This window comes from Ochlerotatus camptorhynchus, unplaced genomic scaffold (assembly GCF_037179485.1).
Source record: "Ochlerotatus camptorhynchus isolate MF236.1 unplaced genomic scaffold, CSIRO-AGI_Acam_v1.1 ptg000766l, whole genome shotgun sequence".
NCBI lineage: Eukaryota > Metazoa > Arthropoda > Insecta > Diptera > Culicidae > Ochlerotatus > Ochlerotatus camptorhynchus.
Window position 1 is genome coordinate 186232 of NW_027041233.1, and position 16360 is coordinate 202591.

Consider the following 16360-nt stretch of genomic DNA (forward strand, 5'->3'; position numbering starts at 1 on the left):
GTTCCTCTGTAAATTTTGATCAGACCATGATGCAAGAAATCCATGGAATACCAGATCACCATCGGTCGATGGTTGTTCCCTCAATTTTTGCAATCAAGTACCACCATGTGAGTAACAATAAAAGATTTTTCACAGATGGGTCAACCATAAATGCTTCCACTGGATTTGGTGTATTTAATCAATTTCATAGCGCCTCCTATAAACTGCAGAAACCATGCTTCGTATACGTTGCGGAACTTGCAGCTATATTTTACGCAGTAGAACGAATTGCCTCACTACCTTCTGACCATTATTTCATTTTTACGGATAGTCTTAGCTCATTGGAGGCTATTCGTTCAATGAGGCCGATGAAGCACTCCTCATATTTCCTGCATGAAATACGATCTAAACTGAGTGCTTTATCTAACTGCTCCTATATTATAACCTTAGCTTGGGTCCCATCTCATTGCTCAATTCCGGGTAATGATAAAGCGGACTCATTGGCTAAGGTTGAGCGACAAATCGCTTTCAACGAATTTTTCTCCATTGTCGTCAGCAAGTCCTCATCAGTTGGCAACAAAAATGGAATGATGGTGAATTGGGAAGATAGTTACATTCTATTCTCCCACAGGTGTCGAACAAACCATGGTTCAAAGGGTTGGACATGAGCCACGACTTTATACGTGTTATATCAAGGCTTATGACCAATCACTGCTCGTTAGACTCGCATTTCTATCGAATTGGGCTCTCAGGCAGCAATTTATGTGCGTATGGCAGTGGTTATCACGATATTGAGCATGTTGTTTGGTCATGTACCTTACACCGTGTTGCCAGATCTGAGTTATCCATATCCCTCAGGGCCCGAGGAAAACAACCCGCGATACCCGTTAGAGATGTCTTGGCGAGCCGAGACCTCGACTATTTGAATTTAATTTATGTGTTTTTAAAACGGATAGATTTGAGGATTTAGTAGTTAGTGTCATCGGCCTCCACTTTACTAACGTTAGTTTTAAGTAATTTTGTTATCTAAACAATGAATATCGGCTCCGCAAAGCTACAGCAAATGAGCCTGGAAAAATAAACGAATTATTAAAAAAACAAAAAAGAACCTCCATTAGCCGTAGTCAACTCTGGAATCTAGTTTCGATTCTTCCATCCCCAGTATTGATTCTGGGTGATATGAACTCCCTTGGTACTGGGTGGGGCGATCTATACGATGACAATAGAGCGGCTATTTTTTACGATTTATGCGACGGTTTTAACTTGACTATTTTGAACACTGGTGAAGCGACACGTATAGCAAAACCTCCGGCTCGAGGAAGCCGACTCGACCTATCTTTGTGTTCAAGATCGCTATCATTGGATTGTCTGTGGAAGGTTATCAATGATCCCCATGGTAGCGCTCATTTACCAATCATCATTTAAATTAAGTGTGCCCCTCACTCTGCAGAACCATCTCGAGTTCCATTTGATCTTACAAGGAACATAGATTGGCAGAAATATGCAACGGCGGTGACAATCGGTGCCGTATCAATAGATACGCTTCCACCATTGGAAGAATATCGATTCCTCGCCGATTTCATGTACAAAAGCTCACTGGAAGCACAAAAAGAAAACTTCCAAGTGCGCCCTTCAAAAGGAGACCAGCCACACCTGGATGGGACGAAGATTTTATCTAGAAAAATCTGATGCTTTCAAAGCTTTTCGTAGACACAAAACCTCCACATACTTCGACGAATATTCAAAGCTTGAGACAACGCTGAAACAATAAATCAAAGCAAAAAAACGCGGTTACTGGCGCAATTTCGTCGAGGGACTCTCACGAGAAACCTCAATGAACACCTTGTGGAGGGTGGCTCGCAACATGCGTTACCGCTCACCTTCTAATGAGAGTGAAGAATACTCCAACCGATGGATGCTCGATTTCGCTAAAAAGGTCTATCCGGACTCAGTTCCAGCACAACACATTCTTCGAGAAGCGTCTCCGAGCGGCTGCTCTCTGGATAGACCATTCACAATTCTGGAATTTTCTATGGCTCTTTTTTCATCGAACAACTCCTCACCGGGAAGCGATATGATATAATTCAATCTTCTGAAAAATCTCCCAGACATCGCTTAAAGACGCTTGCTAGACTTATTCAATTCCTTACTAGAAAATAACATTATACCACCTGAATGGAGACAGGTCAAAGTAATAGCCATTCGAAAACCTGGCAAACCAGCGTTTGACCATAACTCATACCGTCCGATTGCGATGCTTTCGTGCATTAGGAAATTGTTGGAGAAAATGATCCTTCGGAGACTCGATCAGTGGGTCGAAACAAATAACTTGCTATCAAATACACAGTTTGGGTTCCGCAAAAGCAAAGGAACAAACGATTGTCTAGCGCTGCTTTCCACAGATATTCAACTGGCCTTTGCGCACAAGGAGCAATTGGCTTCAGTATTCTTGGACATTAAGGGGGCTTTTGATTCAGTTTCCATTGAAATTCTGTAAGACAATCTGCACAGATGTGGACGGCCTCTCTCGAGATAGTGCGGTATGCACTGGCCACCCTCAAGCACATTAGCTTGTGTGTGCTCTCTAATTTCCGCCTGTGGCAGTCAATGTCCAGTACCGCAGCCCACGCAGGGCCACCGTATCTGAGGATAGATACTACGACCCCAGCGAGGAGCCTGCGCTTACTGGCATTCACTACCGAGCTGTTTGACATCATGTGGGATAATGCCCCCACAGCCGTAGACGCTCTCTTGCAGGCGTTTCCGGTGGACCACCTCTGCCGTCTGGATGACGTCGCGGATGGCTTCCACCATGGATCTGCCCTTACGGAACCCGTACTGGCGTCTTGACAGGCCATCTACACCTTCGGTGTAAGCCGACAGCCTGTTAAGGATGACCCTCTCAAGCAGTTTACCAGCTCCTCCCCTGATCCTATCCTTCGATAATGTACCTCTCTAACCTCGAGTAAGCCGCGAGTATTCGGCCCAACTCCTACTTGACATAGAATTAAGTGAATTTTGTTACAAACAAAGAACAATGAACTATCGGCTCCGTAAAGCTAACGCGAGTGAGCCTTCCTAATAAACGAACTAGTTAAAAAAAATAGAGGTACCAGACATGTTTTGCACTACACTGCCCTATGTGAACAATTAACGTAAAACAGATTATGAGTAGTTTTCGATAGATGTCACCGCGAACAACAGCAGTGACATCTGATGGAACATGAATGCAGAAGCTTGACAAAATGATTAATTGGTAAATCAAAGATTGCACTCGTATACGTTCCCATGGAAAAATTTTATATCATCATCAATTTCATAGTTCTTCTATTCTCCACGGGGGCCAACTTTGATGCGAATACGGAGTTGACCTCAAAGCAAACTAAAGCCCTCTAGCTGCATTTTGACGGTTCGATTGGAACCAGTGTTGGCAAAATCAGAAATCAATTGATATTTTTCCGCTCTCATGCGCTTGCAATATCACGTGTGATATTGGAACAAAATATCATGCTTGATATTGATTTTACAAGCTCCTTTGATATTGCGAGACTATTCATAACGTGCAAAAATCAAGCTGAGAAAGCATAGTTTGCTATCTCATTTTAATCTTCACCGATGACAGACGCGAAGGGACTGCTGCAAGCCGTTATGGAAGTTTCAGTTGCATTCAGGTGTAAAGCAAAAATCATTAAACTCAATCTCACCACAGTTTGGTGAGATTTGCAGTTGGTGAGTTTTGTTAGCTTGATATTCCGAGCTGCGATATTACAGCTTGCAAAATCAACCGCAGTTGTTTGCTTGTTGATTTTTGTCTTCGAAAATCAAGCGTGATCTTGGGTGTTGGTGAGATTTGATTTTTTGATATTTTCCCAGCACTGATTGGAACAACTTTTGACAGACGTCCATACTTTTACTGTAGGGCTTTAAAGAAAACTGATATCACTGGCCCGTAAGGAAGTGCAATATTTTTTCACCTAACCTAAGTTTTCCTGATAAATTTATTCACCTGCGATGCTCTAAAACTGTACCTACATTTAGAAAATTTAAATCTGTATCGTTTTTTGCAAGGAAGACGTGGCCCAGGTAGGGAACCGATTTTTTTGCGAACAGGCACTTTTTGGGATTCAGTTTTAGGCCTGCGATCTTCAGCCGATCAACTACCTTTTTCGTGATTTCGTTCAGCTTTTCCAGTGTTTCTGCATAAATCAGCATATCACCCATCGATACGTCTGTTCCGTCAATTCCTTCCAACAACGTCGAAATCAGGTTCTGGAACACCTCGGGGGCCGACGCCAACCCGAACTGTAGACGCAAGCATGTATCACGGCCCCATGGTGTGCCAAACGTTAGGTACTTCTGAGAATTTTCAGCTACCTTGACCTGCCAGAAGCCCTTCTTGCAGTCCAGAATCGTAAACCATTTTGTATTACGAATTCTGGCCGCAATCTCTTCCAGTGGGTAGCGCCGACGGAGGATGTTTTTGTTTACATCCATCGGATCGATGCACAGACGAATTTTGTTGTTTTTTCGCACTACTATCAGGTTACTTACAACCGGTGTGGGGTCCTTCTGCTTGATTATGACACCCATTTCGACCATTCTGTCCAATTCCAGCTTCACTTCCTCTCGAATCTTGTGCGGGATTGCTCGTGTTGGCCGAATCTCGAATACAGCATCCGGTTTCAGGTCCCGCTCGTACTCGAAGTTTTTGAAACAGACCAGGCCTTGGAAGTTGTCGTCACGGCTGTTAATTGAGTTGATACGCTGAATCATCTACAGATCGACACAGGTTTTCTTTCCCAGGATCGGCACGACGTCCAAATCGACGACCTTGAACGTTAGATCGGCTTTGTGCTTATTCACAACTCCTTCCACGGTCAAATCACCTTCCACTTTGGTCTTTTCTCCGTTGTATGACACAATTAATTTTGTTTTTGATTTTCGCAACTTCTCGAAGGTGAGTTTTTTCGCCACCTTCAACGGCAAAACGTTGCACTGTGCCCCACAGTCCTTAATCTTCATGTTTGCAATCGTTGCCTCCTCGAACCAGTCCCCGTCGTCGTCGTCGGCACCTACTGCGAGCAGCTATAGGTCCACTTCTTCCTCTTCCGACAAGTCTTCTTTATCACTTTTCACTACGGCAGCTGCTCTCTTCGCCATCTTATTTTCCTTCTTCGGCTGCTCGAAGCAACACTTGTGGCCGGATCCTTGGCACGCCAAACACTGTTTTCCGTACGCCGGACAGTTCATCTTGCCGTGCTTCGATCCGCAACGTTTTCACTGGAACGGCTTGCCGTCATCATCGGATCTGACAACGCTGCAGCCTCGATTTTCAGAATCCATCTCCTTCAGCGTTTCTGTAGTCTTCTCACTGGCTTTGCAAATCTGGATCGCTTTCTCCAATGTGAGCTTCGGACCACTTAACAGTTTCTCCCTGACTTTCTGACTTGAAATCCCAAGCACGATTTTATCCTTCAGCAAACGGTCGTTGATAATCATTCCTTCGTGTTCAGTGCCTGAATCACAATCGCGGATTGCTGCTCGCAGTTTGATGCGGAAATCGTCGAAGCTTTCACTTGGTCGCTGGTTTGTTTTTAGGAACACGTATGTACTGTATGTCGAATTGGCTGTCGGACTGTACGCATCGCCAAAAGCTTTTTTGATCGCTTCCGGGTCCTGCTTTTCCGCCTCGGTGAGCTGCAATCCTTTGAATGTCCCGATGACGTCTGGACCGAGACTGTTCATCAGAATTCCCACCTGCCGCTGTGCTGGCCGGTCCTTGATTCCCGACGCTTGCTCGAACCATGAATATTGTTGAATCCAGTCGTTCCAAATACGTGCTTTATCTGTATGGTTTTGGATGTTTATGCAAACTGGAGGGTGAGCAAAAAAATTCTGCACCGGCTGTGCAGCAGCTGCTGCTGCTTCCACTGGTTGGGCCATTTTTCACCAAATTGACCTATCTCGAACCGGAATTTCACGTCGACTCCACGACCGGACGCCCTCTACTAGGGTTTTGCGGTATTTTTTCGAACTTTCGACGACTTTTTCGATAAATTTTCCGATTAAATCGCAACGCGAAAACAAACGCACTTCTGACACCATGTAGCGTGGTCTTTACTATGTATACAGCAAGGTGTAGTGTATTATAATATATTGGGGTATGTGTAGTGTGTATGAATATACCGTTTACGTCACATAAACAAATGGTTTGAATGAAGTTTCCTCTTGAACTAACATTTGAAAAATCTCAGGTAATCATGTCATTTTATCCTCAAAAACAACGTGAATGAAAAAAGAGACCTTTTTCCACCGACAAAATCGACATGAATGACCATACAAATTACCATAATTTTGAAAGATGGGATCGCTGCACATTTGAATCGGCCGTTATGGATTCTCGTTCAACACGGACAGAAAATTGTTTGCATTGATCAAAAAAATCTTTAATTGTATTTAAGCAAACAATTCCAGTTGGAATTATATTGCTTTTTGTTGTTTCAATAATACTTATTCATATATATTCAAAATAGGATTCTTATTGTTTTAATCAGCCACTTTTCAAATGCAACTATTGTAAAAATAACAATATTCTATGATGAAGCCAACAATAGTTAATTTTAATTTAGCAATTATTTGCTGTGTCCATTCTCTGGGCCATGAAAGCAAAAATAACTACCAACCTTTGCCTCGTTTTCACCCGGACAAAAATGTAAACAATAACAATACTTACGCGTTCCACGTAAGTATTGTTTTTAATTGTAAATTTCGGGAAATCAGTGCAAGATTTTCGAAAATCTTGAGACTTGAGTTAAGTAAGTATGCTGCAATTCGAGCTGCAGTTGATAAATATAATCAATTTTTCTGTTTTTTTTTCCTTTATTGTTTTCCGTCGATCTTGTTTTCCGTACTGAGTACCAATGCTCCCGACGCCAGGAAGGCAGCTCCCACATCTGGACCCTACATATCGACCCATCAACTCATGAACCGGGGGCAGAAATTCAATTACAATTTCTGCAATTTTGTTTCAAAATGAAAACGAAACATAAAAAAAATTGCCATTTTATTTTTACATCAATAAACACATTTTTATTTCTACTGTGGGAATTGTCAGATTGAATCAACAAGAAATCTCTTTTAAAAACAAACATATTTTTGTTGTTGACCCAGCTCCCAAATTTGACAGCTTACGTCAAAACCATGAAAGCTCTTGTAAATTCTAAAAGATTTTCTTTTTGATTTAACAATCCATGGGTTTTTAGAAACAAAAATACTGGATTGTTGAAACAATAATGATTTCTTTTTGCAGCCAAAACAAAATGAATTTCTTATTGATTTTACGTCAAATATTATTACTCTTAAAATATTTTTTTCTGCGTGAAGAGTAAAGTTTAAGTTTCATGTCGGTTTGTCGGTGCTTTTGTGTCATAATTACCTGAGTTTTGTCAAAAATCGTAAATATTTGCACCGAAAAATGTATGGTGCATTGAAAAAGCTTATTAGGCATACACTAAAAAAAGTTTTCACATAGTTTCTATTAGGAACGCACATAATATTTTACCAATAAAAAATTCATGATTTTTATCTGAATATCACATAACACAATAAATTCTATGTGAATAATCATATAAATTTCATTGGACACATAAGGTTCATGTGATTTAGTGGTTCAATTTCCAATTATGATTGAGATTCAGATGGATATTTTCCACTGGTTATGTGATTTATTTTATGAGTGTAGTGCTGTGACGCGGTCATATTTATCGATAATCCTTTAATCAATAGAAAATAAATTCAAAATAATGGATTGTCATCTAGTATATTTGAAAAATCAAAAAACATCGCCATTGATGCCTTTGCAAAAAAAAAAGATTTTGTTTACTCTACACGCTCAAAATTCGCCCTTTTCGAAAACAAATGCTCAGAGGGGTCCTAGGTTGCAATCCTTGGAAGAAGTTTCAGAGCCGCTAGAACCTGGAACTAGAACCGTGTCGATGAATATTAACATCAAACATCAAACCGATAACAAATTTTGATTACCGTTGATATCGGATTTATAAATATCAATAAGTATTGATAATTTAGACGCGACCCCCCTTCCCCGTCTATAATTTAACATATTCAAAATAAAAACCGTCGAGTACCTACTTTTTTAAAGTTTAAAGCCTTGTTCAGACTAAAGAGACTGAATTGGGTAAAGAGACGACATCTTATCCATTTGACAGGTCTTCTGCTCGATTGGAATAACTTTTCCTATGACTTTGACAAATAATCGATTTTTCGAATTTTGACATGTCGTCTCTTTATAAAGTCAGCCTCTTTACACAGCAAAAAAATGTAATATCGATCAATGTTGATGTATGAAATAATGATGTAATAGCAAAAATCAGATACAATATCACATCAATGGATGTAATTTTGTTCGCAAAATCGATGTACATCGTACAACGTTATATTACACAACCGATGGATTGACCTGGTTGCAGCAGTTTGGATGTAATATTCAACAATTTTTTTTCTGTGTAGTTCAGTGCATAACATGTTATACAAAACAACAAAACTGTAATATCGATCAACGTAATTCAACACAGAAAAAAGTTGTTGAATATTACATCCAAATAGCTGCACAGATATCATTCCGCCGGTTGTGTAATATTACGTTGTACGATGTACATCGATTTTGCGAACAAAATTACATCCATTGATGTAATATTGTATCTGCTTTTTGCTATTGCATCAATATTTCATACATCAGCTTGAATGACGTTTATCGATATTAAATTGTTTTTTGCTGTGAAGCTGATGTATGAAATAATGATGTAATAGCAAAAAAGCAGATACAGTATTACATCAATGGATGTAATTTTGTTAGCAAAATCGATGTACATCGTATAACGTAATATTACACAACCAGTGAAATGATATCTGTGCAGCTATTTGGATGTAATATTCAACAATTTTTTTTGGGTACACAGTAAAAAAGAAATGTAATATCAATTAACGTAATCCAAGCTGATGTATGAAATAATGATGTAATAGCAAAAAGTAGATACAATATTACATCAATGGATGTAATTTTGTTCGCAAAATCGATGTACATCGTACAACGTACACAGCAAAAAAAATGTAATATCGATCAACGTAATTCAAGCTGATGTATGAAATAATGATGTAATAGCAAAAAGCAGATACAATATTACATCAATGGATGTAATTTTGTTCGCAAAATCGATGTACATCGTACAACGTTATATTACACAACCGATGGATTTACCTGGTTCCAGCAGTTTGGTGTAATATTCAAAAACTTTTTTTTTCTGTGTATGATATTACACAACTGGCGGAATGATCTCTATGCAGCTGTTTGGATGAAATATTCAACAACATTTTTTCTTCTGTGTAGCGCTATTTTGATGGTGGTTTCTGTGTGGCAATTATTTGTCAACCATTATAACATGCTATAACCAACAATCGATACGAAACTATCGATTTGAAATTGACTCACTACTTGACTAGCCTATTGGTCTCAAGCAAATCGATTAACGTACCCCATTCTAGTCAAAATTCTAGTACTGCACAATCTTTGTTTTGATTCGCTATGAAAGTTTTACAGATAAAATGAGGGGTTAGTGAATTTCCTACACTAATAAAAAAATCAATGATTACTTGTATGTGTCCCACACATGTATTTTCGCAATGTGATAAACAAATGATATATGTGTGTCGGACACATAGTTCTTATGTGTACACATACAATTCATGTGTAACCACACATACTATTCATTTGACTCATAAATTTCATGTGTGCTTCTGGGTAGATTCTGTTTATGTGTGAACACTTGAAAATCATGTGGAATTTTACATGGAAATTCGCCAATAAAAATGTATCGAATTTTATGAGTGTATGTTTCGAGGGCTGAATCGATTAGCTTGGGACCGAAGATAGTACCAGAGCTGAGCCAAAAAGTAGAGCTCGTTTCTTCCGGACCTACTAGTTTTAAACGCTGTTCAGACTGGAGAGTTATAACAACAATCAATACGAAGCTATCGAATCTAAATTGGCTCACTACTTGACTAGCCTATTGGTCCCAAGCAAACGATTAACGTATCCCATTCTAGTATTAATTCCAGTACTACACTATGTTTGTTTTGATTCGCTATGAAAGTTTGACAGATAAAATGAGGAATTATTGGATTTTCCTAGGTTTCGAGGGGTGAACCGATTAGTTTGGGACCGAAGATAGTACCATAGCTGAGCCAAAAAGTTGAGCTCGTTTCTTCGGGACCTTCTGGTCTTAGAGTTACCTCTATGGTTATAACATGTTATAACGGTTGTCAAATAATTGCAACACAGAAACCACCATCAAGATAGCGCTATAACATGTTATAACTCTGTAGTCTGAACAAGGCATAATACCCCGTTCACATTACAGCGTATATCACGTGATATACAGTGTCTTGCAATGAGCACTCATACATCTAGTTTTCACTGGAAATCCTATGTATGAGTGCTCATGGCAAGACAGCCTATATTACGTGATATAGACTGTACTGTGAACGGGGTATAATAGTACGTTCAGACTACAGAGTTATAACATGTTATAGCGCTATCTTGATGGTGGTTTCTGTGTTGCAATTATTTGACAACCGTTATAACATGTTATAACTCTCCAGTCAGGACAGCGTTTAAGACTAGTAGGTTCCGAAGAAACGTGCTCAATTTTTTGGCTCAGCTATGGTACTATCTTCGGTCCCAAGCTAATCGATTCACCCCTCGAAACCTAGGAAAATCCAATAACCCCTCATTTTATCGGTCAAACTTTCATAGCGAATCAAAACAAACATTGTGTAGTCTAGAGTTTTGACTAGAATGGGGACGTTAATCGATTTGCTTGGGACCAATAGGCTAGTCAAGAAGTGAGCCAATTTAAAATCGTTAGTTTCCACCGGTTGTTGTAACTCTGTAGTCTGAACGTACTATAACCATATAGGTAACTCTAAGACCAGAAGGTCCCGAAGAAACGAGCTTAACTTTTTGGCTCAGCTCTGGTACTATCTTCGGTCCCAAGCTAATCGATTCACCCCTCGAAACATAGGAAAAATAACTAACCCCTCATTTTATCTGTCAAACTTTCATAGCGAATCAAAACAAACAGTGTGTAGTACTGGAATTTATACTAGAATGGGGTACGTTAGTCGCTTGGTTGGGACCAATAGGCTAGTCAAGTAGTGAGCCAATTTGAAATCGTTAGTTTCGTATTGGTTGTTACTATAACGAAAGCAAAAACACACGATTGAAAATTAAAATACATCCATTTTGTGCACAAGATTTAGTGATGACATTGTTTTACCTGCATTTTCAAACTTTACTTTGTTACGTAACGCAAAGCTTTACTTTCCCTTCCCTATGGAACAATGTGTAATATTTGAACGGGTCTTAAATACGTTAACTAAATGACGCTTCAATAAAACCATGTATTTTCACGATAGTGCTATATGAATACTCTTAATACAATTGGCACCGTCTAATTCCGCTCTATTTGTCGAAATTTGGTGCCACATTGTGTCATTTTTAACTAAATCTAAATTCACCATAGTTCTATGTTTTTGCGTTAGACGTTAGGTATACTGAATTAACTCATTTTAAGGTACACAAAACTTATGTTTTCTGGGTTTAATGCACCGAAAAAAGAATTTTTGTTTTAGTTTTAGTTTTTTTTTTGTAATTATTCAAACATTTATTACAGATTTCACACCGCACTCGACTCCTACGTATATGTAAACAGTAGTATTTTCGCACTGGTCTTAAATTTGTATATTGAACTGCTTAAAGTTTTCTAGGGCTAGAATTAAGTAGTGTAGCTTGCCATTACTGTTCTAAAGCTGCTACTACTGTTAAATGAGTAGATTTTGCAGTTTCCTGGCCTGTGCAAAAACATTACTGTGCAATTATTTTTCTCGTGCAAAATGAGCAATAATCAGTAGTTATAGTTTTTTTTTTTAATTATTAAAAAGAATTGACATTTGAATCGATTTGATGTCAGAATCTGCTTCCTTTGATCTCCGGAGAACGCTGATTATACCGGAAGTGCTCTTCGGCCACGAGATATCTACACACTAAGAAAAAATCATGTAAATTTAGGTGCTCTGAGACTAACATATACGAGCGTCAATAAATTGACATAAAATCGAGTCATAACAGATGCGCAATTCAACTCAATCAAACGTACTTTTCGTGGAGTAAAGAACTTTTCAGTGTCGGAGCACTTAATTTTACATGACATAATTATTTACGTCTGATCCTTTATGTCAAAGATGGATTCCGTTACGTGTAAAATTAGTTATTTCTAAGTGTGTATTTTTTTTTCAACATATTCAGTATTTTTTATTAAAAACATAATGTTTATTCTTCAAAAAAACGTCAATGAATATTGGAGAAGGGGCCCTGGTCAGCCGTACGACGTATCTTAGTCGCGATGCTCTCACAAGAGCGCTGGACGGCACTGAAATCATTCTCATTTTTTATTGAACACCCGTTAAAATTTGGTATCTTCATGCTGGATTTTTTTGCTGGAAATTCCAACTCGAAAAAAAAAATGTTTAGATTTTATTTTTAATTTATTGGTTGTCATAGCTAACTTTTTTTGGTGCACCCTAGTTTGAATTGCTACAATAAAAAAAATAATAAACATTCAGATTTTCAGCGAGCGAGCAATGGAAAAAGGATGGGTTTTAATTGCCGAGAAGCCATTTTTTATAACGACCGAATCGAAACTCGTAGCGAATACAACGAATGAAAACAGCACCATCGTTATGGACACGAAAGCGGATCCAAAGCATGCTGCATCAAAATCGACTAAACGAAATATTTTTATGCTTAAGCGTCTGAATGTACGAGATGGCTCACATGGTTATTTTCGACACATCGCACTTATTCCTGCTGAAACGAAAAAGCCAATCATTTTAACATTTGGACGGTACGAAGTAACTGAAATCTTAGGATATGATATGCAAGAAGAATTTATCTACTTCATGGCTTCCCCGGAGCGGAAGCCTGGTCAACGTCACTTATACAGAGCTAACTTAACCCTATTTGAAAGTATAGAGCTCATGAGCATGAACGCAAAGAACGTAATGGTAAACTGTATATCTTGTGAGGACAGCCACTACGATTCATTCAGCTATTTTAAGTCACAAAACGACACGAGCACACATTTTCATATTCCGAATAATTGCTTGTACAATAAAGTTTATTTCAACTTTGATTATACATATTACGTTCAAGAATGCTTAGGTCCAGAGTCACCATCTTCATACATCGTGAACACGATTTCGGGGAAGAAAATATTTATTTTAGACAATGGAAACCATCTTCGAGATATGTTAATTGAATTTGCTAAACCCCAAATAATGACATTCAGTGTTCAAATAAAATATGATTTCAACGCACAAGTCAAACTGTTCCTCCCACCGGGTATTAAGGAAGACGACGACATGCTGCTCCCGCTGATATTACAAGTGTATGTTTGTTTTCAAACAAAGTTTAATTTGAATATACTATATATATATATATAACTTTCTTATATAACTTTCAGGGATGCTGCTCCAGAATCACAGCTTGTTTCGGAAAGATATAATTTCGATTGGAACTGGTATTTGTGTAGCTATCAGTCTTATATTATTGCTCAAATTGATGCAAGGGGATCTGGTTTTCAAGGAGAAGCTCTTAAGACCCAAATACGTGGTAGAGTTGGAATAGAAGTAGAAGATCAGCTGTCTGTTTTAACGTGAGTAGATAATATAGCGTTCAGAATCATAAGGGCCTAACTATCTTCATCGATTTTCTCTTTTGTTAATATATCGGCTGGTTTAATATTTCACGGTTCGTTTGCTGCTAATATAACGTTTCATTACGTATTGGAATAATTTGGAAAATTTGGTCCACTTAAATGTGGTAATGCGAAGAGAAAATCGATGATGATAATCGATCATTGCAGTTAGGCTGTTATGATTCTGAACGCTAGAGATATTGATGAACTATCAATAAGTAAAGTAAGTAAGGTTATATATATATTTACAAAAAAAATACATCTCAAAGTCTAAATGTTTAAAAAATACTGATGCAAAATTTGAAATTTTCGCTCCTCAGTGGTCAAACGGTTTGAAATCGGGTCCTGATTAGCCTCCGAAAGTTTAAACTCATTTGATAAGAAACTGACTTGGCACAGACCATTTTAAGTTTATATGGTAATTACTATGGGAAAACAAAACTTTTTGTTCATTGTCTTCTAGCCTTTTTACATATTGTACCGTTAAAAAATTCTTTTGCTATTTTTATCAACTACAACTTTGCAGAAAATCATTTTTCAGTCAAATTAAATAGTTATTAATTATAGTTGAAGATGCTAATTTCAAATAACAGACTGTAGTGGTAATTTTTATACGATTGATGGAGTAGATGAAAGTATAGAGTTGATAGTTCCGTTAGAGTACGGCAGTGTGAAAAGTGCATATAGATAGTAGAATAGCGAGCTAGGACAACTTTTAAGGAAGGTACAAATCGGTTTTTTCATCTCTCTTTACCAAACTCCCCCTTTGGAGAGGGATGGTGAGGGGTGTCCCCCCCCCCCCCAACCACTACCAAATAATGACTACAAAGTAAGCATTTTCGAGGGAGACTGGCACTACCCATTAAATGAGTAAAAATATTACCCATATATGAGTATCTGTTATTCAAAAATGAATACTTACTACTTGTTTTTGTAGTTGTAATTACTCATAAATGGGTAAAGTTTTACTCGTTTAATGCGTAGTCCCAGTTTCCCTCGAAAATGCTTACTTTGTAGTCATTATTGGGTACTTTGCGGTTACCGTGCATTCTGCATAATCATAAGACATCAGTGACTTGAAAATCATTAATAATTCTTGTTTCTTACATTTGATCGAAAAGAGGTCTTCAACAAAGTTGTAGCTGAGAAAATTTTAAACAAGTTCAGCTATCATTTTCTAAAGTAGAGTGAACTGATAAATTTTGAGATAGATACAAACCGAAATTATGGTTTCTCCATAGTACTTCCCATATAAACTTCAAATGGTTTGTGTCAAATCAGTTTCAAACTCAATGAGTTCATATTTTGGGAGGCTAATCAGGGCCCAACTTGGAACCGTTTGAGCATTGTGGAGCGAAAATTTCAAATTTTGCATCAGTCTAATGTACATTCAGGTCTTTGATGAAGAAAAAATAGGTGTTGAAAAATGCTTAACGAGTTCCCGAAAATAATACAATTTATCGATTTATTTTTAAACACGCAATCCGTACAAGGCAAATACAGCCAATCAGAGAGAAAATATGTACTCAATTTTGCTTGTTGCTAAGCATAGCATAGCATAGCATAGCATAGCATATGCGATTGCACAAATCGTAGGTGGATATATAATGATCAGCTCATATATTCCGCAAAAACATAATATGTTGTCGCAAAAAGGATACTTGGGATTAATATCCTTTTCCCATACCATGCAATCTGCAAAACAAACCTCGCATTGTATACCTGGCTACGTCCTTACAATCGCAGGGGAAAGGTAGGAATGTTAGTTCAACATCTACTTAAGAAGGTGCAGGGAACCCATACTACCTTCATAGACGTTACAGGAAATGGAAATCTTGTTAGTAGGGGAAGGGGGATATAAGGATGCTCTATTCGACAATATAAAGCAGTATAAACATGAGATAAATAATTTATATAAATACAATCAATTATATGCTTACCTTTTTAATATATTGAAGTCATTTCCTTTCATACACCCGTTCATTCTTTTTCTTCAACTGAGTTTAAAATGACTGAATCGATGTGTTCAGAGCAAACGTAACTTTTAAATAAAAATGGTGCGAATCTATCAAGTATTACCATCATTATTGAAATAAACTTTATTAATAAGACAATAAAGAGATAGAGTATTATATTGTATGCCTTAATCATCTAACTTTACTGCTCATCTGAATCAACTGACTCATCAATATCATATATCTCCTCGATTTTGTTTGTCACTTTCTCTCTGTCTCTGGCCAGATCCTCCCATTCTTCCACGCTTAGATCCCCAAATCTTTCAACATTTTGTCGAATTATATCGAACCAAGTGAATGATGGTCATCCTATCTTTCTATAATGCTTTTTATATTTAGCAGCTAGTTTCAGCAGATGATTATCCTCCATTCTGATAATATGGCTCCAAAATCTCATTTGAAGGGCTCGAATTTTTTTGGTCACGATTTTCCCTCGTAGAATATGATTCCCATTTGGCCTTTCTCCGTCCATAGTACAACAGCTCGCCAGTTCCGCTACTATTTGTCTCTCGTATTTTCCCATGGACGTGCGAGTGT

At 38.0% G+C, this 16360-nt stretch overlaps 1 protein-coding gene across 1 annotated transcript in view; it reads left to right on the forward strand.

Annotated features, from left to right (window-relative positions):
• Nucleotides 1-16360, forward strand: part of LOC135714932 (inactive dipeptidyl peptidase 10) — a 190286-nt gene that overhangs the window by 139091 nt on the left and 34835 nt on the right. The window contains exons 8-9 of the mRNA XM_065238327.1: nucleotides 12676-13499; nucleotides 13575-13766. Coding sequence (XP_065094399.1) covers nucleotides 12676-13499; nucleotides 13575-13766 — 1016 coding nt within the window. The remainder of the gene's footprint in view (nucleotides 1-12675; nucleotides 13500-13574; nucleotides 13767-16360) is intronic.